Genomic DNA, 23,024 nt, shown 5'->3' with positions numbered 1-23,024 from the left:
TATTATTATTATTATTTTGAGATGGAGTTTCACTCTTGTCACCCAGGCTGGAGTGCAATGACTTGATCTCGTCTCACCGCAACCTCCGCCTCCCGGGTTCAAGCAATTCTCCTGCCTCAGCCTCCTGAGTAGCTGGGATTACAGGCATGCACCACCACGCCCAGCTAATTTTTTTGTATTTTTAGTAGAAACAGGGTTTCTCCATGTTGGTCAGGCTGGTCTCAAACTCCCGACCTCAGGTGATCTGCCCGCCTCAGCCTCCCGAAGTGCTGGGATTACAGGTGTGAGGCACCGCGCACGGCGGCTGAATCTGTTAAACACAAAAACAGGAGAGGTGGCCCCATGCTGATCATGGACTTCAGTCAGTGGGCAGAGATATCCCAGCTCCTGTCCACAAATACGAGCAAGGGTGAACCACAGCTTTTCTTTTCCTTTTTTTTTTTTTTTTTTGAGACGGAGTCTCACTCTGTCCCCCAGGCTAGAGTGCAGTGGCGCGATCTCAGCTCACTGCAAGCTCTGCCTCCCAGGTTCACACCATTCTCCTGCCTCAACCTCCCAAGTAGCCGGGACTACAGGCGCCCGCCACCACTCCCACTTAATTTTTTCTATTTTTTTTTTTAAGTAGAGATGGGTTTTCACCGTGTTAGCCAGGATGGTCTCGATCTCCTGACCTCGTGATCTGCCCATCTCGGCCTCCCAAAGTGCTGGGATTACAGGCGTGAGCCACCGCGCCAGGCCGAGCCACAGCTTTTCATCTTCATCTGGAGCCCCTACCCCCTCCCTGACCGTGAGGACCTGGGGTTCCTCTTCTGTCCCACACAGAAGTGGAAATTTCCTCCCTAATGACCCTGGGATGGTCTTAGACACAAGCAGGCTGTCAGCTTTCAAGTTTGTTCTTTGATGTGCAACCTTCTCAAATTAAAAAACTTTTCATTTCTTTTTCTGCACAAAACTTTCATAATCTACATATTTCGGATGTATAATCTACATATTTCAGATGTGTATATATATATATATATATATATATATATATGTATGTTTTGAGACAGGGTCGTGCTCTCTCACCCAGGCTGGAGTGCAGTGCTATGATCATACCTCACTACAGCCTGGACCACCCAGGCTCAAGCAATCTTCCCACCTCAGTGTCCCAAATAGTTGGGACTGCAGTCGTGCACAAACATACCTGATTATTTCTTTTTTGTTATATGCAGAGACGGGGTCTCACTATGTTCCCCAAGCTGGTCTTGAACTTCTGAGCTCAAGGGATCCTCCATCCTCAGCCTCCCTAGGTGCTCAGATTACAGGGGTGGGCCACCGTGCCGGGAACTTCAAACATATTATAAGGAGCATTTCTTGGTATTTGGAGCAGATGTGGGCTCTTGAGTTGGGGCATCAATCATCCTCCTCAACTACGGAGCTCAACGCCAGGATCCTCTCACACCCCAACCACTCCTGTCTTAATCTGGTCTGGAAATTCACCATGGCCGAGCCCCATCCCATGTCCCAGGCACCACTGAGCCCCACATCCACTCTGAGAAGCTGAGGTCATGACCACAAGTTCCAAAAGAGAAAGGCTCAAGCAAGCCACTTTGCTGTCCAAGGTCACATGATCGGTGGAATTGGGAAGAAAATTCAGCTCCCCGCTCCACCCCATGAATCAGATGACAAACCTGAGTAATTGTTCTGAAAACCTTGAACATGGTTGGAGGCACAGAGGGACGGCCAAGGACAAAGGGGCACTGAGGAGGCAGGAACGACTTAGAGGTTCATTCCCAGTGGAGGGGTTTTGTTGCTCTGCCCTAGCCCTTGGTGAGCTGAGTATAGGTCAGGCCGACAGCGGCTAGGGCTCAGGGAGACCCCATTTCTGTCTGAAATGTCTGCAGAGAGCCTGGAGCTCACCCCAGCCCCATCCCTGGGGAAATGAGAGCCAGGCTCTTGGGGAGGGCAGTTCCCCTTCCTGTGGGGCTTCCGATGGGACAGCCTTGTGACAGGGAGAACCCAGCCTCCAGTCCACACTCTGCGTGTTTTTGTGTCCTGCCAGGCACCGTGGTCTCATCCGCCTGCACAGCTGAGTCCAGTGGGAGCTGATGCCATGACCCTCACCCTCTCAGTCCTGATTTGCCTCGGTGAGGTTTGAAGAGGGGGAAGGAAGGTCCCCGTCTTGGAGGGAGCTCACTCTAAAGCGAGGCTCTGGTCTATCAGAGAATCTGGTCTATCAGAGGCTCCGAGGGAGGAGAGGAACTGCTGGGGCTTCCGGGGGCAAATCCCTCACAGGGAACTCTCTTCCAGGGCTGAATGTGGGCCCCAGGACCTGCGTGCAGGCAGGTGAGTCTGTCCCCAGCTGTCCCAGTTCCCTTCTTCTCACTGGGGACAAGGGCCCAACCCCAGGCAGCTGGGGGTGGAGATAGCTGTTCTGGGCTGACTGATGGGGACGTCTGGAGGGTCCTGGGGCTGAGAGCTGGAATCTGAGGGATGGGGATGTCTTGGGATCCAGCCTCTGATTCCATTCTAGGCACCCTCCCCAAACCCACCCTCTGGGCTGAGCCAGCCTCTGTGATAGCCCGGGGGAAGCCCGTGACCCTCTGGTGTCAGGGGCCCCTGGAGACTGAGGAGTACCGTCTGGATAAGGAGGGACTCCCATGGGCCTGGGAGAGACAGAACCCACTGGAGCCTGGAGCCAAGGCCAAGTTCCACATTCTATCCACGGTGTATGACAGTGCAGGGCGATACCGCTGCTACTATGAGACCCCTGCAGGCTGGTCAGAGCCCAGTGACCCCCTGGAGCTGGTGGCGACAGGTGAGAGGACACTCAGGGGTCCCAGCCCCAGGCTCTGCCCTCAGGAAGATGGTCGGCTTTTAGGGGCGTCTACCTCTCACAGCCCAGCCCTGGGGATGATGTGGGAGGTGGGAGCCCCATTTAAGACGTGCCTCCTTCTCTGCTAGGATTCTATGCAGAACCCACTCTCTTAGCCCTGCCGAGTCCTGTGGTGGCCTCAGGAGGAAATGTGACCCTCCAGTGTGATACACGGGACGGACTTCTCACGTTTGTTCTTGTTGAGGAAGAACAGAAGCTCCCCAGGACCCTGTACTCACAGAAGCTCCCCAAAGGGCCATCGCGGGCCCTGTTCCCTGTGGGTCCCGTGACCACCAGCTTCAGGTGGAGGTTCAGATGCTATTACTATTACAGGAAAAACCCTCAGGTGTGGTCGCACCCCAGTGACCTCCTGGAGATTCTGGTCCCAGGTGAAAAAGCCACCACGCTTCTTTATATAATTTTGGGGAACCAGATAGGTTGTTGGGAGTTTGGTTGATGACTGATCATGGCAAGGACCCCAGAAGGATGTGTTGATGGATGGGCTGAAGGCGTGAGGAAGACCCCACGGGGAGGCTCGGATGGGGAAACAGGAGCCTGAGTCACCCTCACCTGGAAGGGGTCGACTCAGGAAGGCAATGGGTGTATTTGCTGCAATTTCCTGTCCCTCGATGAGGAGAGGACAGACCAGACAGACAGTGGCCAGGAGTCAGAGAGACACTATCGGTCTGGAACTACTCCAAGACAGACCCAGGTGAGAAGGAGGCCCCGGCATCCGAGACACAGAGCGTGAGAGACAGTGAGACCTGCAGGGCCAGGACGCCAGGACGGGAGAAGGAAGGGGCGGGGGAGGAACCAGCCTTCCAAGTCCCAATTCCTCTTTCCCTCCAGGCGTGTCTAGGAAGCCCTCCCTCCTGATCCCGCAGGGCTCTGTCGTGGCCCGCGGAGGCAGCCTGACCCTGCAGTGTCGCTCTGATGTCGGCTATGACAGATTTGTTCTGTACAAGGAGGGGGGACATGACCTCGTCCAGGGCTCTGGCCAGCAGCCCCAGGCTGGGCTCTCCCAGGCCAACTTCACCCTGAGCCCTGTGAGCCGCTCCTACGGGGGTCAGTACAGATGCTACGGTGCACACAACCTCTCCCCTAGGTGGTCGGCCCCCAGTGACCCCCTGGACATCCTGATCGCAGGTGAGGAGCCCAGCGGGTTCAGTCAGGGACCCAGGCTCTGCACAGGTCCTGCCGGGGGAATCCAATTAGTGATGGCCGGGATGAGGCGGGGGGGGGGTGGTCCCAAGGGAGGGAGAGACAGAGAGAGACAGGGGATGGGTGGGGAGGGGAAGACTCAGAAAAAACAGAGACAGAGGCTCCTAGAGTGGCCTGGGGAGGTGTCAGCTCAGAACAAGGTGGGGCAGCCCCTCACCCATCCTTCTTCTCTCCAGGACTGATCCCTGACAGACCCTCCCTCTCGGTGCAGCCGGGCCCCACGGTGGCCTCAGGAGAGAACGTGACCCTGCTGTGTCAGTCATGGCGTCAGATAGACACTTTCTTTTTGACCAAGGAGGGGGCAGCCCATCCCCCGCTGTGTCTAAAGTCAAAGTACCAGTTTTATAAATACCAGGCTGAATTCTCCATGAGTCCTGTGACCTCAGCCCAGGGTGGAACCTACCGATGCTACAGCGCAATCAGGTCCTACCCCCACCTGCTGTCCAGCCCTAGTTACCCCCTGGAGCTCGTGGTCTCAGGTGAGGGCCCTGACCCTGTCCTGTCCGAGCTCAAAGGCTCAGCTCAGGCCCTGCCCCCAGGAGAGCTCTGGGCTGGGATGGAGACGCGGTGGGGTGGGGGGGGGTTTGAGGGGGGCTCAGCCAGAGGGAGACTCACCCCTCAGAGGGGAGGAGGACAACGGGGGCTCCCCAGGCATGCCCACACTTGGCCCCATCTCCTGGGATGCAAATGGTGAAAGGTGAGCAGAAGAAAGTTTCCAGAGAAGCCACGGGCAGGTGGAGGGACGGGTTTCCTCACTCAGCACCAAAGCGCCTCGCTCCCTTTCTGTGCTTATTCCCAGGACCCTCTGGGGATCCCAGCCTCTCACCTACAGGCTCCACCCCCACACCTGGTGAGTCACTGAGGCCTCTGGGCTCGGAGGGAGCGCGGCCTCCCCCCAGGCAGCCCTGAGTCTCCCCGAGGATCCTATTCTCCTCAAAGACTCAAGCGGGAGCTTCCCTCCGGGGAGCTGGGCAGAGCCAGAGGAGGGGCCGCAGGCTCCCCGGGGCTCTGAGGCTGGGCCGGTGAGGGGGCGGGCGTCGAGGCAGGGAGAGATGTTGGGTGTTGGGGCCCAGCCTGGGGGAGGAGCAGCCGGGCTGATGTGGGGAGCAGGGCAGCCCCAGCCCTCACCTCCCCGTCCTGACCCAGCAGGCCCTGAGGACCAGCCCCTCACCCCCACGGGGTTGGATCCCCAGAGTGGTGAGTGGGGGCTCTGAGTGGGAGGTGGGCGGGGTCCAGGGGAGGCAGGGGTGGGTTCTGTCGTAGGTTCAGGCTCCTCTGGAGATGGTGAAGTGCACAAGCCCTTCCCCTGCCTGGGCCTCAGTTTCTCCGAGTGTAAAGGAGAGAGGCCTGCACTGATGGGATTCTTCAGGGGACTGTCCTGTCCCACCGGCAGCAGTGATGGTGACCTGGGGCAGGGGAGGGGAGCAGGGCCGTGGTTTGGGGCATTCAGGCTCTCTCCCTGCAGCTCTGGGGCTCCGCTCAGGTGCAGAGAACGAGGGCTGCGGGTCAGACTCCTGGGTTCACTCCCCAGCTCTGCCGCATCCCACCGTGGGCCCAGGCAGGTCAACTTTCTACTCTGACTCAGTTTCAGCAGCTGTAAACTGGCTCAGTCCCATCCAGCTCACAGAACTGCTGCGAGGTGTAAGCAAAATCATGGGACCTGGCCCTGTACACAGCTCGGCAGGGGCACCGTCCTCCTGCTACCCTCAGCCCTTCCCAGATACACACAGAGCCCCTATCCAGACAGGTTCTGCATGGGAGTATGGGAACTTGGCAGAGTGGGAAACGGACCTGGCTGAGCTGGGGGTGAGAGCAATGCAGGGTCCGTCCTGCACAACCCACTCCCTCTCCCAGGCCCTGCTGTGCTGGGGAAGGGAAGATCGTAAGGAGGACACCAGCCCCAGATGGAGACACTAGGACAGGCCCCTCCTGTCAAATAGGAAACAGGTGTCCACCTGGTGGGGCAGCAGGAGGACAGCTGGGGAAAACACAAAGTCCCTGGTTCCCTTCCCAGACCTGCTTCTTCCAGGCTAGGGAGCCTGGGGCAGGCGATTCCCCTCTCTGAGCCTCAGTTTGCTCCTCTGTGAATTGGGGGGTTGGCAATCCCATGTTGCATGACTGCTGTGAGGGTTGGAGCTCATAAAGGAAAGACCTAGCTCGCGCCTGCACACAGAAGGTGCTCACATCAATGATGTCATCCCCATTCCCAACGTCATCACGCTCAAGGTCTGGGAAGGCACCTGGGGGTTGTGACTGGGGTCTCAGTGGCCTTCGTCCTGCTGCTGTTCCTCCTCCTCTTCCTCCTCCTCCGACATCGGCATCAGAGCAAACACAGGACATCGGGTGAGTAGGGAATGGGGGAACCCGTGGGCCGACCCAGGGTGGGCTCGGGGCACCAGCCAGAGGGAACCCAAACACACAGGAAAGTCAGCTTAGAAAAACTGCTCCAGAAATTCCCAGGTGAAAAATCGACCGAGAAAGAAGAGAATAAATGTGAGCATGCGTGGAAGTGCTTGATTCTTCTGATTTTACTTTAAACTTACGACGTATTTAAAGCTTCAGTGCCGGTGGGCCTCCGGGTTTCCTTCTTTCTGCTCGAGTTGTGTGTGCAGGGCAGCTGGTTCGAATTCTCCCAAGCCTGACACTCTGTCCATCTCTGTCCAGCCCATTTCTACCGTCCTGCAGGGGCTGCGGGGCCAGAGCCCAAGGACCAGGTCCTGCAGAAGAGGTAATTCTGCCTGAAGACCCGAGACTCCCATCCACCCGCACAGCCCCCTCACTGCCCCTCACACTCCCGTGTCCTCCCCCAGGGCCAGCCCAGTTGCTGACACCCAGGAGGAAATTCTCAGTGAGTGACTAGAAGCAGAGGGCACCTGGAGTGGGCAAGGGGCCACCAAAGCTTCTGTAGCAATGGGGGCAGGAGCACAGGCTGGGAAGGGTCTGGGGCAAGGGGGAGGTGGTCTGAACCCACACTGTGGGACCTCAGGGACATCACAGTCCCTCCCTGGATCTCAGCCACCCTAGTGGGAACAGGGCAAGGGCTGGCAGGACTGAGAGGTCTCAGAGAACCTTCCCAGGAGATGAACCCCTTGCTCTGGCCCAGCAGATGCTGCTGTGAAGGACACACAGCCCAAGGACGGGGCGGAGATGGACGCTCGGGTGAGGCCCCGCCCCTGTCCCGGGCACCAAAGGCCTCCTGGTGCCAGATCTAATCCTGCAGGACTTCTCTGTCCTCCTTCCCCCGGCTCTCAGCATTGTCACGGTGGACCCCTCCTTGTCCAGCACGCTGCCTCCCGCCTGCTGCGACCTCACTCTCTCCTGCTGTCCTGGGACCTCGTGGGCCTCCTCCCGGGTCCCCTTCCTGCTCCTCATCCTCTGTTTGGCCATCTGGTAGTTAGAGCACTCCCCAGGCCTCAGGAGGATGAGGAATAAATGAACCAACCCGGTCCCCCAGGCTCCCCTCATTCATTCATCCAGCAAGTGTTCCCAGGGAGCTCACTGTGGATGGGGCTCCCCGTGGGAGCTGCAGACACAGCAGGGAGCAAAGCCACCCCCGCCTCCTGAGCTCACCTCATGGTGGGAGACAAAATGCAAATAAATGCACCGTGTCCAGGAGTGCAACGTGCTGTAAGGAACATAAACCAGGGAAAGGGCAGAGAGTGTGGGGCAGTGGGGCCAGTCTGAATGGAAGGGGAGGGCTGTCTGCTTAGCTGTCATCTGAGACGCCTGGACGGAGGGGGCCACATGATCCTCTAATGGACGAGCCCCTGCAGGCAGAGGAAACAACCGTGCAAAGGCCCTGAGGCAGCAGCGAGCTCTTGCAGGAAGGCCCGTGAGGCTGCAGCCAAATGGGCAAGGTCAGAGTGAGGAGCAGAGGCCAGAACCACAGGGAGGGAGCAGCCAGACCCTCCACGGCCTTAGGGCGTCCCTGAGATTCCATCAGGAAAGGGATGTAATCAGATCACCCCGGGAACAGTGGGGAAAATTGACTCCAGGGGGTCAGGAGGATTCAAGGACACCCCCACCACTGTCTCTCTCCAGCAGAGCCCACGTGATGAAGACCCCCAGGCAGTGACATATGCCGAGGTGAAACACTCCACACCTAGGAGAGAAATGGCCTCTCCTCCTTCCCCACTGTCTGGGGAATTCCTGGACACAAAGGACACACAGGCAGAAGAGGACAGGCAGATGGACACTCAGGTGAGTCCTTTCCTCTCCAGACCCCCAGGCCTCCCCGACCCCCACCACGTTCCTTCCCTCTCACTCTCCCCCGCTGCAGGCTGCTGCATCTGAAGCCCCCCAGGATGTGACCTACGCCCAGCTTCACAGCTTGACCCTCAGACGGGAGGCAACTGAGCCTCCTCCATCCCAGGAAAGGGAACCTCCAGCTGAGCCCAGCATCTACGCCCCCCTGGCCATCCACTAGCCCACGGGGGACCCAGATCTCACACTCAACAGGAGACTCAGGTACTCCAGAAGGCAGAGGAGCTGCCCCCAGTGGACACCAATGAACCCCAGCCAGCCTGGACCCCTAACAAAGACCACCAGGACATCCTGGGAACTCTGGGACTCACTAGATTCTGCAGTCAAAGATGACTAATATCCTTGCATTTTTGAAATGAAGCCACAGACTTCTCAATAAATCAATGAGCTGAGAAAACTGAAACAGAAATTAGAGCATGGTATAAATTTGGAATGATAATGTAAATATTACACATTAAATGATGAAATCAGAAAACTACAAATGAGCGAATGAATTAGAAAAGAATAAAACCTACGTAATTAATGACCTTGGCAATGATAGAAAGAATTTAGAAAAAGAACAACAAATTATTCCAAATGAAGGTGTGAGGAAGGGGACAAAAATAACAAGAGGAGTTACTTAAGAGGACAAAACAACTACGTGAAAACTCGATGAAGCCAAAAAAGCTCATTCTCGAGAATGTGAATTACATTCACAAATCCTAGCCACAATAAGCAAGGAAAAAAGCGGGGGTCAGGCACACATTTCCATATGGGGGTGAAACAGCAGACACCACCACAAATCTGACACATATTGCCTTTATTTTTTTCACTTTTAAGTTCAGGGATACATGTGCAGGTTTGTTAGACAGATAAACTTGTGTCAAGGGGATTTGTTTTGGTTTTTGTGTGAGGGTTTTTGTTTTGTTTTGTTTTGTTTTTTGAGACAGAGTCTCGCTCTGTCACCAGGCTGGAGTGCAGTGGCGCGATCTCGGCTCACTGCAACCTCTGCCTCCCGGGTTCAAGCGATTCTCCTGCCTCAGCCTCCTGAGTAACTGGGACTACAGTTGCCTGCCACCACGCCCGGCTAATTTTTGTATTTTTAGTAGAGGTGGGGGTTTCACCATCTTGGCCTGGCTAGTCTCGAACTCCTGACCTCATGATCCACCCTCCTTGGTCTCCCAAAGTGCTGGGGTTACTAGGTATTAAACCTAGTGCCCTGTTTTCCTGATCCTCTCCCTCCTTTCTCCCTTCACCCTCAAATGCGCCACAGTGTCTGTTGTCCCCCTCTATGTGTCCATGTGTTCCCATCCTTTAGCTCCCACTTATAAGTGAGAACATGCAGTATTTGGTTTTCTGTTCCTGTATTAGTTTCCCAAGGATGATGGCCTCCAGCTCCATCCTGCCCCCAGAAAGCACATGCTGTCATTCTTTTTTATGGCTGTATAGTATTCCATAGTGCATATGTGCCACGTTTTCTTTATCTAGTCTGTCATTGATGGGCATTTGGGTTGATTCCATGTCTTTGCTATTGTGAATAGTGCTGCAATGACCATTCGTGCCCATGTGTCTTTATGGTAAAATGATTTATATTCGTCTGAGTATATACCCAGAATTGGGATTGCTGGGTTGAAGGGTAGTTCTGCTGATAGCTCTTTGAGGAATCGCCATACTGCTTTCCACAATGGTTGAACTAATTTACACTCTCACCAATGGTGTATAAGTGTTCCCTTTTCTCCACAACCCCACCAGCATTTGTTATTTTTTGACTTTTTAATAATAGCTATTCTGACGGGTGCGAGATGGTATCTCATTGTGGTTTTCATTTGCATTTCTCTAGTGATCAATGATATGGAGGTTTTTTTCATATGCTTGTTGGCACATGTGTGTCTTCTTTTGAAAAGTGTGTGTTTGTGTACTTTGCCCACATTTTAAGGGGTTGTTTGTTTTTCTCTTGTAAATTTGCTTAAGTTCCTTATAGATGCTGGATATTAGACCTTTGCCAGATGAGTAGTTTATAAATACATTTTCCCATTCTGTAGGTTGTCTGTTCACTCTATTGATAGTTTCTTTTGCTGTGCAGCAGCTCTTAAGTTTAATTAGATCCCACTGGTGAATTTTTGCATTTGTTGTGATTGTTTTTGGTGTCTTTGGAACCTTTGCCCATTCCTATGTCCAGGGTAGTATTGCCTGGATTGTCTTCTAGGGATTTATAGTTTTGGGCTTTACATTTAAGTCTTTAGTTTGTCTTGAGTTAATTTTTGTATATGGTATAAGGAAGGGGTCCAGTTGCAATCTTCTGCATATGGCTAGCCAGTTATCCCAGCATTATTTATTGAATAGGGAGTCTTTTCCCCATTGCTTGTTTTTGTCAGCTTTGTCACAGATCAGATGGTTGTAGATGTGCAACCTTATTTCTGGGCACCCTATTCTGTTCCATTGGTCTATGTGCCTGTTTGTGTACCAGTGCCATGCTGTTTTGGTTACTATAGCCTGGTAGTATAGTTTGAAGTTGGGTAATGTGATGCCTCCAGCTTTGTTTTTTTTTTTGCATAAGATTGCCTTGGCTATTTGGGCTCATTTTTGGTTCTATATGAATTTTATAATAGTATTCTCTACTTCTGTGAAGAATGTTGTTGGTAGTTTGAGGGGAATAGCATTGAATCTGTATATTACTTTGGGCAGGATAGCCATCTTACTGATATTGATTCTTCTGATCCATGAGTATGGGATGTTTTTCCGTTTGTTCGTGTCTTCTCTGATTTCTTTAAGGAGTGTTTTATAATTTCCATTGTAGAGATCTTTCACCTCCCCAGTTAGCTGTATTCCTAGTATTTTATTTTTTGTGTGTGTGGTACTTGTGAATGGGATTGCCTTTCTGATTTGGCCCTCAGTTTGGCTGTTGTTGGTGTATTGAAATGCTAGTGAATTTGTACATAGATTTTGTATCCTGCAACATTGCTGAAGTTGTTTATCAACTGGAGGAGCTTTTAGGCTGAACACTCAAGTTCTTTCAAATATCTGGAAAGCCTTTTCAAGACGGATTACTACAAATAAGCACAGATAATGAAAACCACAATAAACATCCAACTCTTCGAAGCCCAGACAATGAAGAACATTTACTAACATCAACACCATCCATAAAAACATGACCTCAGTAAATGAGGTAAATAAGGCACCAGGGACCAATCCTAGAGAAGCAGAAATATCTGGCCTTTCAGACAAATAATTCAAAATAGTTTTGTTGAGGAATGTCAAAGACATTCGAGATAAAACAGAAAAGGAATTCAGAATTCTATCTTATAAATTTAACACAGAGATTAAAATAATTTTGAAAAATCAAGCAGAAAAATTCTAGAACTGAAATAATGCAATTGGCATACTGAAGAATGCATCAGAGTCCTTTCATAGCAGAATTGATCAAGCAGAAGAATTTGTGAGCTTGAAGACAGGCTATTTGAAAATACACAGTCAGGATCAAGAAAATGAGGTATATATACACCATGGAATACTATGCAGTCATAAAAAAGAATGAGATCATGTCCTTTGCAGGAATGTGGATGGAGCTGGAGGTCATTATCTTCAGAAAACTAACTGAGGAACAGAAAACTAAATACCTCATGTTCTCACCTATCAGTGGGAGCTAAATGATGAGAACACGTGGACGCAGGAACAACAGACACTGGGACATATTGAAGGGTGGGGGTTGGAAGAAGGGAATGGATCAAGAAAAATAACTAATGGCTACTAGGCTTAATATCTGGGTGACAAAATAATCTGCACAACAGTCAGAACCTTGGCACTTGGGTCTGAACCTTGCTCAGAGTAGGAGTCCACGCGGACGTCAGCTAAGTTTCCAGAATGACTACCATCTTGACTTACACTTTTAAAACTCTTCCCACTACATGGCCAGGCATGGTGGCTCATGCCTGTAATCCCAGCACTTTGGGAGGCCAAGGCAGGCGGATCACGAGGTCAGGAGATCAAGACCATCCTGGCTAACATGGTGAAACCCCATCTCTACTAAAAATACAAAAAAAAAAAAAAATTAGCTGGGCATGGTGGTGGGCGCCTGTAGTCCCAGCTACTCGGGAGGCTAAGGCAGGAGAATGGTGTGAACCCAGGAGGCAGAGCTGGCAGTGAGCTGAGATTGCGCCACTGCACTCTAGCCTGGGCGACAGAGCCAGACTCCATCTCAAAAAAAAAAAAAAAAGTAAGGGGATGAAGTTAAAGCAAAGAGTTTCTTTTTTTTTTTAAGACAGAGTGTCACTCTGTCACCCAGGCCAGAGTGTAGTGGCATGATCTCGGCTCACTGCAACCTCCACCTCCTGGGTTCAAGCAATTCTTCTGCCTCAGCCTCCTGAGTAGCTGGGGCTGCAGAGGTGCACCACCATGCCCGGCTAATTTTTGTATTTTTTAGTAGAGACAGGGTTTCACCATATTGGTCAGGCTGTTCTTGAACTCCTGACTTCGTGATCCACCTTCCTTGGCCTCCCAAAGTGCTGGGATTACAGGCATGAGCCACCGCGCCCGGCTAGGCGCAGAGTTTCTATTAGTTTTCCTTTTGCTTTGTATTTGTTTATGCAAAGAGTGTTAACTTGTTATAAGATTAAAATAATGGGTTACAAAGTAGTATCTGCAAGCCTCATGGTAATTGCAAACCAAAAAACATACAATGGAGACAGAAAATAAAAAGCAAGAAACTAAATCATATCACCAGAGAAAATCAGTTTTACTAAAGGAAGACAAGAAGGAAAGAAAGAAGAAAAAAAAAACACAAAACAACCAGAAAACAAATAACAAAATTGCAGGAGTAAGTCCTTACTTATCAGTAATAACATTAAATGTAAATGGACTAAACTCTCCAATCAAAAGACATAGACTGGCTGAATGGATGAGAAAACAAGACCCATAGATCTGTTTCCTATAGGAAACACACTACACCTATAAAGACACACATACACTGAAAGCTAGAGGATGGAAAAAGATTTTCCATGCCAATGGAAACCAAAAATGAGCAGGAGTTACCATACTTACATATGACAAATAGATTTCAAGACCAAAACTCTAAAAAGAGACAAAGAAGTTCACTACATAATGATAAAGGGGTCTAGTGGGTTTTGGGGCTGAGAGATGGGATATGAAAGGTGGGGACGTCTTGGGACCCAGCCTCTGATTTTATTCTAGGAACCCTCCCAAACCCACCCTCTGGGCTGAGCCGGGCTCTGTGATCACCTGGGCAAGGCCCATTACCATGTGGTGTCAGGGGATCCTGGAGGCTCAAGAGAATGCTCTGTCTGAAGAGGGAAGATCAGTGCCTGGAACAGAAAGGACACACTGGAGGTTGGGAACAAAGGCACATTCACCATTCCATCCATGTCATAGGAACACACAGGGTGATATCACTGTTACTATGGCAGCCGCCCTCGCTGGTCAGAGCACAGTGACCCCCACTAGGTATCTCCACTAGTCGGCACAGAACTGCTGGTCTCCATCCTGAGCTGCCAAAAAGTGGCCTTTTGTCTCCAGTGAGGAGGAGGGAACTGAGACAGCTGGGGACAGACTCACCTGCCTGCACACAGGTCCTGGGGCCCAGACTCAGTCCTGAAAGAGAGTTCCCTGTAAGAGATTTGTCCCCCTGGGAGCCTCAGCAGGCCTTCCCATCCTGGGAGTCCCTGAACCCCTGGAGTCTCCTGACAGACCAGGGCTTGGCTGTGGGTTACGGTCCTTCCTTTTCCTCTTCAAATCTCATGGAAGCTGAGTGGGGACATGAGGATGGAGGCCTATGTATCATTTTGAAACAGTGCAGTACAGTCTAGGATATATTTATTAAAATGACTCTTGATGTTCTTCATATTTACCATGCAGGGTGAAGACACACATTTCAATTTTATTTATTTGTTATTTATTTATTTATTTATTTATTTATTTTGAGATGGAGTTTGGCTCTTGTTGCCCAGGGTGGAGTGCAATGGCGCGATCTCGGCTCACTACAACCTCCGCCTCCTGGGTTCAAGCGATTCTCCTGCCTCAGCCTCCCAAGTAGCCGGGATTACAGGCATGTGCCATCACACCCAGATAATTTTGTATTTTTAGTAGAGACAGGGTTTCTCCATGTTGGTCAGGCTGGTCTCAAACTCCCGACCTCAGGTGATCCGCCCACCTCAGCCTCCCAAAGTGCTGGGCTTACAGGCGTGAGCCACCACGTCCAGCCCATACATTTCAATTTTAAATGGATGCGCCCTAGTCCTTAGTTAGTCTTTCCTCATCTCTATAAAATGTTCAGCTACTCACCTCTTGGGCTATTGCTAGACATCATTTTCTCTTCCTTCTTTCTGACACCTACAATAGATAGGACATTCCCCCTCCTCATTCTATTCTCCCAAGTACTTTAAATTGCAATTTATAAAGTTTCTATGCTACACTCTAAAAAAAATTATGTTTTGTTTTCTAATTTCATAATTGGTGCTTCACTGTGTCTTGTCCTCGAAGGAATGAGTATTTTGATTGTGTTCATTAAATCTGATTTTTCTATGTCTTCTAATTATTTTATATAATATTCATTCTGCTGTAGAAAAAAAAATCATATAATCCTGCCTCAGAAATTCAATGTCCTCTGTATTTCTCAAATATTTAAACATGTTTAACCGAAGATGGGTCTCACACATTCCTAGTACTCCTTTTGACCATGATAATCCTCATTAGTGAGTGTGGATTGTCAATCATAGCACTTTGTGTTTGATTTTTTGGTTTGTTTTTTGTTTTCATTTATTTATTTATTTATTTATTTTTTGAGACGGAGTCTCACTCTGTCACCCAGGCTAGAGTGCAGTGGCGTGATCTCAGCTCACTGCAACCTCTGTCTCCTGAGTTCAAGCAACTCTCCTACCTTAGCCTCCCAAGTAGCTGGGACTACAGGTGCCCGCCACCACAACCAGCTAATCTTTTTTTTTTTTTTTTTTTTTTTTTGTATTTTTAGTAGAGATGGGGTTTCACCGTGTGGCCAGGATGGTCTCGATCTCTTGACCTCATGATCTGCCTGCCTCGGCCTCCCAAAGTGCTGGGATTACAGGCGTGAGCCACCACGCCCAGCCTGTGTTTGTTTTTGAGACAGGGTCTTGCTCTGTCACCCAGGCTAAAGTGCAATGGCGCACTACCCCAGTTCACTGCAACCTCCGCCTGCCAGACTCAAGCGATCTTCGACCTCAGACTCCTAAGTAGCTGGAAATACAGGTGTGCACCACCACACCCAGTTCATTTTTGTCTTTTTAGTAGAGATGGGGTTTCACCATGTTGCCCAGGCTGGTCTCGAACTCCTGGGCTCCAGCGATCTGCCCACCTCGGCCTCCCAGAGCGCTGGGAAAATAGGCGTGAGCCATCACAGGCAGCCAGTCATAGCACTTTTTATCATTAGGATGATTCCTCTTTGTTCTCATTCTTGGACACTCATCTCCCAGTGCCTCATCTGCCAGAGAGGGTTTCTACCAGGGCTGCACTGGGCGTTAGGCTTGAAAAGAGGAGGAAGGCACCACCTGCCCGGGTCTCGTGAGTCTGCTCAGGCCTGTAACCAGCAGGGGAGGGTCCAGTGTGAACCTCATGTCTGACAACTCTACAATGAATCTATTTCACACACACAGAGGGGGAGGCTCAGGGCTGACCATAAACCTGAGTCAATGAGCAGAGATATCCCAGTGCCATCCACAAACACAGGGGACGAGGAGCCACAACTTCCCACTTTCACCCAAAACCCCGACCCCTCCCTGACTGTGAGGGCCCTGGGGTTCTCCTCTGTCTCTTATAGAGGCGGAAACCTCCCTTTTAGTGATTCCCTGACATTGCAAGTCACCAGAAGCCAACTCGGCTCTGACCTCGCTGCTTCCTGAGGTTTCCTGCCTGCGTCAGGAAGTTTCATTTCTCATTTCCTTCTATGGCTGCGTATTTCAGAAACATGTATTAGTCAGGGTTCTCTAGAGGGGCAGAACTAACAGGATAGATGTATATATAAAGGGGAGTTTATTAAGGAGTATTGATCCACACGATCACAAGGTGAGGTCCCACAATAGACTGTCTGTAAGCTGAGGAGCAAGGAAGCTAGTCCGAGTACCAAAACCTCAGAAGCAGAGAAGCCGACAGTGCAGCCCTTCAGTCTGTGGTCAAAGGCCCTGCATGGGAAGGTCAGGGATTGGCAGAGTAGGAGACGGACCTGGCTGGGCTGGGGGTGAGAGCAATGCAGGGTCCGTCCTGTACAGCCCACTCCCTCCCCCAGGCCCTGCTGTGCTGGGGAAGGGAGGGTTGTAAGGAGGACACAGCCCCAGATGGAGACACTAAGACAGGCCCCTCGTGTCAGATGAGGAGACCCAGAGCAGGAAGCGGGTGTCCACCTGGTGGGGCAGCAGGAGGACAGCTGGGGAAAACACAAGGTCCCAGGTTCCCCTCCCAGACCTGCTTCTTCCAGGCTGGGGGGCCTGGGGCAGGCGATTCCCCCCTCTGAGCCTCAGTTTGTGCATCTGCGAAATGGGTTGGGGGGTTGGCAATCCCATGTCGCACGACTGCTGTGAGGGTTGGAGCTCATGAAGACCCAGCACGCGCCTGCACACAGTAGGTGCTCACATCAGCGATGTCATCCTCATTCCCGACGTCATCACGCGCAAGGTCTGGGAAGATACCTGGGGGTTGTAACCAGGGTCTCAGTGGCCTTTGTCCTGCCACTCGTCCTCCTCCTCCAATGTCGGCGTCAGAGAAAACACAGGACATTGGGTGAGCAGGGAATGGGGGAACCTGTGGGCCCACCGAGGGTGGGATCAGGGCACCAACCAAAGGGGAACCAAACACACAAGAAAGTCAGCTTAGAAAAACAGCTTCAGAAAGTCCCAGCTGAAAAATCTAGAAAGAAGAGAATAGTATTTTTTTGGTGGAGACGGGATTTCGATGTGTCGGCTGGGCTGGTCTCCAGCTCCTAACCGCGAGTGATCCGCCAGCCTCGGCCTCCCGAGGTGCCGGGATTGCAGACAGAGTCTCGTTAACTCAGTGCTCAATGGCGCCCAGGCTGGAGTGCAGTGGCGTGATCTCGGCTCGCTACAACCACCTCCCAGCCGCCTGCCTTGGCCTCCCTAAGTGCCGAGATTGCAGCCTCTGCCTGGCAGCCACCCTGTCTGGGAAGTGAGGAGCGTCTCCGCCTGACTGCCCATCGTCTGGGATGTGAGGAGCCCCTCTGCCTGGCTGCCCAGTCTGGAAAGTGAGGAGCGTCTCTGCCCGGCCGCCATCCCATCTAGGAAGTGAGGAGCGCCTCTTCCCGGCCGCCATCACATCTGGGAAGTGAGGAGCGTCTCTGCCCGGCCGCCCATCGTCTGAGATGTGGGGAGCACCTCTGCCCTGCCGCCTCGTCCGGGATGTGAGGAGCGTCTCTGCCCGGCCGCCCTATCTGAGAAGTGAGGAGACCCTCTGCCTGGCAACCGCCCCGTCTGAGAAGTGAGGAGCCCCTCCGCCCGGCAGCCACCCCATCTGAGAAGTGAGGAGCGTCCTCCCTCCTTGTCTGGGAGGGAGGTGGGGGGGTCAGCCCCCCGCCCGGCCAGCCGCCCCGTCCGGGAGGTGAGGGGCGCCTCTGCCCGGCCGCCCCTACCGGGAAGTGAGGAGCCCCTCTGCCCGGCCAGCCGCCCCGTCTGGGAGGGAGGTGGGGGGGGTCAGCCCCCCGCCCGGCCAGCCGCCCCGTCCGGGAGGTGAGGGGCGCTTCTGCCCGGCCGCCCCTACTGGGAAGTGAGGAGCTCCTCTGCCCGGCCACCACCCCATCTGGGAGGTGTACTCAACAGCTCATTGAGAACGGGCCATGAAGACAATGGCGGTTTTGTGGAATAGAAAGGGGGGAAAGGTGGGGAAAAGATTGAGAAATCGGATGGTTGCTGTGTCTGTGTAGAAAGAGGTAGACATGGGAGACTTTTCATTTTGTTCTGTACTAAGAAAAATTCTTCTGCCTTGGGATCCTGTTGATCTGTGACCTTACCCCCAACCCTGTGCTCTCTGAAACATGTGCTGTATCCACTCAGGGTTGAATGGATTAAGGGCGGTGCAAGATGTGCTTTGTTAAACAGATGCTTGAAGGCAGCATGTTCGTTAAGAGTCATCACCACTCCCTAATCTCAAGTACCCAGGGACACAAACACTGCGGAAGGCCGCAGGGTCCTCTGCCTAGGAAAACCAGAGAACTTTGTTCACTTGTTTATCTGCTGACCTTCCCTCCACTATTGTCCTGTGACCCTGCCAAATCCCCCTCTGCGAGAAACACCCAAGAATGATCAATAAAAAAGAAAAAAAAAAAGAAGAGAATAAATGAGAGCGTACGTGCAAGTAATTTATTCTTTGAGCTTTTTATTTTATTTTATTTGAGACGTGATCTGGCTCTGTCACCCAGGCTGGAGTGCAGTGGTGTGATCTCGGCTCGCTGCAACCTCCACCTCCCAAGATCCTCAATGATCCTCCTACCTCAGCCTTCTGAGTAGCTGGGACTACAGGCCCCTATCACCACGCCAGGCTAATTATTTTTTTTGTGGGGGAGAGATGGGGGTCTCACTATGTTGCCCAGGCTGGTCTCAAACTCCTGAGTTCAAGCAATCCACCAGCCTCAGCCTTCCAAAGTGCTGGAATTATAGGCATGAGCCATTGGGCCCAAAGTCTTCGGGCCTTTTTAAGTGTATCCAGTATTTAAAACATCTATGCCTGTAATTGCAGCACTTTGGAAGGCTGAGGCAGGTGGATTGCTTGAGCCCAGGAGTTTGAGAGGACTCTGGGCAATGTGGTGAGACCCCATCTCTACAAAAAAAATTTAAAATGCAAATAAGCCAGGTTTGGTGGTGTGCACCCGTGGTCCCAGCTACTCAAGACGCTGAGGCAGGAGGATCAGTTGACCCTATGAGTTCAAGGCTGCAGTGAGCTGGGATTGCACCACTGTGCTCCAGCCTGGGCGACAGAGCGAGACCTTGTCTCAAAAAAAAAAAAAAAATATATATATATGTATGTATATATATGGGTGTGTTTTCAAGTTTCATTTTTTCCCCTAAAGTCGCATGTACAGGGTGGGTGGTTCTAAGGTTCCCAGGGCTGAGACTTTGTCCTTCTTCACCCAGCCCAGAGAGAGGCTGATTTCCAACACCCTGCAGGGGCCGTGGGTCCAGAGCCCAAGAACAGGGGCCTGCTGAGGAGGTAATTCTGCTCAAAGACCCCAGACTCCCACACTCCCCCACACCACACTCTCGTGTCCTCCCCCAGGTCCAGCCCAGCTGCTGACATCCAAGAAGAAAACCTCAGTGAGTAAGAGGAAGAGGGGGTGCACCTGGGGTGCAGATGGGGACCCTGCAGTTTCACTAGTAACAGGAAGGGGCTGGGAAGGGGCTGGGGCTCAGGGGAACATGGTTCACTTCATACTGTGGAACCTCGGGGACATCACACCCGCTCCCTAGATCTCAGCAGTCCCACTGGGAACAGGACAGGGGGAGGTGGTACTGAGAGGTCCCAGGGAAACTTGCCAGGAGACGAACCCCTTGCTTTGCCCCAGCAGACCCTGCTGCGAAGGACACACAGCCCAGGACAGGGTGGAGCTGGACAGTCAGTGTGAGAAACACGCTCACCCATGAAAAACCAAAGAATGCACTCAGAGGCACGAACGACAGCCAAAGTGGGACTTTTTTTTTTTTTTTTTTTTTTTTTTTGAGATGGAGTCTCGCTCTGTCGCCCAGGCTGGAGTGCAGTGGCGCGATCTCTGCTCACTGCAAGCCCCGCCTCTTGGGTTCACGCCATTCTCCCGCCTCAGCCTCCCGAGTAGCTGGGACTACAGGCACCCGCCACCACACCCGGCTAATTTTTTGTATTTTTAGTAGAGACGGTTTTCACCTTGTTAGCCAGGATGGTCTCGATCTCCTGACCTCGTGATCCGCCCGCCTTGACCTCCCAAAGTGCTGGGATTACAGGCGTGAGCCACCATGTCCCGCCTGAAAGTGAGACTTTTAACAGGGTCTTGCAAAATTGGATGTCTGCTAGGTAGGCATACGCAGGGCAGTCACAGCAGGTAATTTATCTCTTAGCACTCAAGTATCCCTTCCCCAGTTCCTCACTGGTCGAGTACTATGAGGTTACAATCTTCCCAGACTTCGCCTGAGTTTCATTATCCCCCTTATAAGGTTATACCCCCTCCCCTTCCCCGCTTAAGTTGGATTTCCCAATAACAAAATTTTTTTCCCTTTTATGGGCTGACCGCCTCCTCCCCCACAACCCCCCGCCATTCTGTTCACTTATTGTGATTTGCTAGGAGCATGAGCCGTGCGGTTTGTTACATCCGCAGACTGGCTGCCAATACTTAGATATCATGCCTTGAAAATGGACCCTTTAAAATGTGTTCTCACAAATTCCCTCCTCTTTTTTATTTACTTCCTTTGGTCTCATTTTCATTTGAACCCTTCTGGTGCTTGAATCGCTTTAGAAGTTGTTTACTTTCTTTTTTTCTTTTTCTTTTTTCTTTTTTTTTTTTTTTGAGACAGAGTCTTGCTGTGTGGCCCAGGCTGGAGTGCAGTGGTGCCATCTCAGCTCACTGCAATGTCCGCCTCATGGGTTCCAGCGATTCTCCTGCCTCAGCCTCCCGAGTAGCTGGGATTACAGGCTCCCACGACCATGCCCAGCTAACTGTTTTGTATTTTTAGGAGAGATGGGGTTTCACCATATTGGCCACGCTGGTCTCAAACTCCTGACCTCAGGTGATCCACCCACCTCGGCCTCCCAAAGTGCTGGGATTACAGGCATGAGCTACCACGCCCGGTCAAATTTTTCACTTTATGGCTACATAGTAGGTGTATATATTTATTAAATTACTTTTCGATGGTATTAATTCAATTTACTATTTTTCACCTTCACGATGTCTGTCTAATGCATTTCAACAATTGTCTGTGTTTTCCTCACGTATCTTGGTTGTCATTCCTGTGGGGCGGCTCCTCCCACGCACCTGGCCTTTCATAAAGGGTTTCTCCCACGGCTGTCCAGGCATCAGCCTGATGAAGGGGATTGTTGCCGCTGCTCCTGCCCCACTCCCCCAAACTTAGTGTCAGCTCAAGATTCTGCCCAGCAGGGATGGGACCAACGCCAGCCTCACACTCACCTGTGGAGCAGACACCCATGTCTGACCACCGTGGGTTGAATCTGTTTCTCACACACAGGGGAGGGGCTGAGCACTGACCGTGGCCTCCAGTGAGTGAGGAGAGACCCCCCCAGCGCCTGTCCACACACACAGGGGAGGGGGAGCCACAGCTTCCAGCCTCACCCAGAGCCCTGACCCCTCCCTGCCTGGGAGGACCTGGGGTTCCTCTTCTGTCCCGCACGGAGGTGGGAGCCTCCTCCTCCCTGATGACCCTGGGTGGTCCCAGACACCTGTGGCCACTCAGCATTGAACTCTGCTCATGGAAGGGGATGCGTCTCAATGTGAGGAACTGTTCTTCCTCTTTCTCTGCCTGTGGCTGTGATGATCTGCATATTTCAGACGTATCACAAGGAGAATTTCATGGCATTTGGAGCCGATGTGGGCTCTTGAGTGGGGGCGTCAATCATCCTCCTCGACTGTGGAGCCCAACACCGGGATCCTCTCCCGTCCCCACCCTCCTGTCTGAACTGGTCTGGAAATTCACCATGGCTGAGCCTCCCATGTCCTGGGCACCACCGACCCCACAGCCACTGTGATGAGTGGGGTTCATGACAGCAGGCTCAGAGGTGACATTCATGTCCAAAGTCACATAAACCCTAGATGATAATCAGGAATTAAATACAAATCAGCTCACCTTCCCCAGAATCAGATTATAGATTACAATGAAATATTTTATATATATATATATATATATATATATATATATATATATATATATATTTCTCTTTATCCGCTCTATTTCTCCTTTTTAGACAGGATCTTGCTCTGTCGCCCAGGCTGGAAGGCCAAGGGATGATCATACCTCCCTGCAGCCTCCAACTCCCAGGCCCAAGTGATCCTCCCACCTCAGCCTCCTGAGTAGCTGGGACAACAGGCATGAGCCTCCATGCCCAGCTCACTTTTTTCTTTTCTGTAGAGAAAGGGTCAAAGTATGTTGTCCAGGACTGTCTGAAGCTCCTGGCCTCAAGCCCACCTCCTGCCGCAGCCTCCTGAAATGCTGGGATTCCAGGCATGAGCCACCACGGTAGACCCTGCATTTCTCCTCTGTGCTCACTGCCACACGCAGCTCAGCCTGGGCTGCACAGCCAGGAGTCAGGTGCGTCTCTGCTGATCTGAGTCTGCCTGCAGCGTGGACCTGGGTCTTCCCTGAAGCACCTCCGGGGCTGGAGAGACGACCGCCATGGTAAGGACCCCGTAATGCTGAGCTGATGGACGGGCTGAAGGAGGGAGGGAGACCCCATGGGGAGGCTCTGAGAGGGAGGAGGAGCCCACAGTCACCCTCGCCTGAAAGGGGCTGACTCTGGAAGGAACCAGGTCTATTTGCTGCTGTGTCCCGGCTCTCGGTAAGATGAAGACAGATCAGGCAGACAGTGGCCAGGGAGCAGGGAGACCCCATTTCTCTCTGAAATGTCTGCAGAGAGCCTGGTGCCTGCCCCCACTTCAGCCCTGGGGAACTGAGAGCCAGGCTCCTGGGGAGGGCAGTTCCCCTTCCTGTGGGCTGAGGATGAGACAACCCCATGACAAGAAGGACCC

At 52.0% G+C, this 23,024-nt stretch overlaps 1 protein-coding gene and 1 long non-coding RNA gene across 5 annotated transcripts; one reads left to right on the top strand and one right to left on the bottom strand.

Annotated features, from left to right (window-relative positions):
- Positions 1–1,997: 1,997 nt before the first annotated feature.
- Positions 1,998–8,747, top strand: LILRB5 (leukocyte immunoglobulin like receptor B5). 4 transcript variants are annotated; one of them, XM_009436314.4, is made up of 14 exons: positions 1,998–2,126; positions 2,290–2,325; positions 2,513–2,797; positions 2,944–3,243; positions 3,704–4,000; positions 4,252–4,554; positions 4,875–4,925; positions 5,225–5,272; positions 6,302–6,418; positions 6,740–6,803; positions 6,886–6,923; positions 7,182–7,234; positions 8,120–8,275; positions 8,355–8,589. In XM_009436314.4, exons 1-14 carry the CDS (start codon positions 2,093–2,095, stop codon positions 8,499–8,501), a joined length of 1,929 nt encoding a protein of 642 aa, XP_009434589.2. In that variant the 5' UTR covers positions 1,998–2,092; the 3' UTR covers positions 8,502–8,589.
- LOC107969806 (uncharacterized) lies at positions 6,584–13,655 on the bottom strand. The gene is made up of 2 exons (XR_001711917.3): positions 13,571–13,655; positions 6,584–6,792 (listed from the first exon to the last, which is right to left on the bottom strand). It is a non-coding gene; the product is annotated as an uncharacterized LOC107969806 (long non-coding RNA).
- Positions 13,656–23,024: the final 9,369 nt, after the last annotated feature.

This window comes from Pan troglodytes, chromosome 20, assembly GCF_028858775.2.
Source record: "Pan troglodytes isolate AG18354 chromosome 20, NHGRI_mPanTro3-v2.0_pri, whole genome shotgun sequence".
Lineage (NCBI taxonomy): Eukaryota > Metazoa > Chordata > Mammalia > Primates > Hominidae > Pan > Pan troglodytes.
The sequence above is the reverse complement of the archived record's forward strand: the minus strand, read 5'-3'. Positions and strand labels throughout refer to the sequence as shown.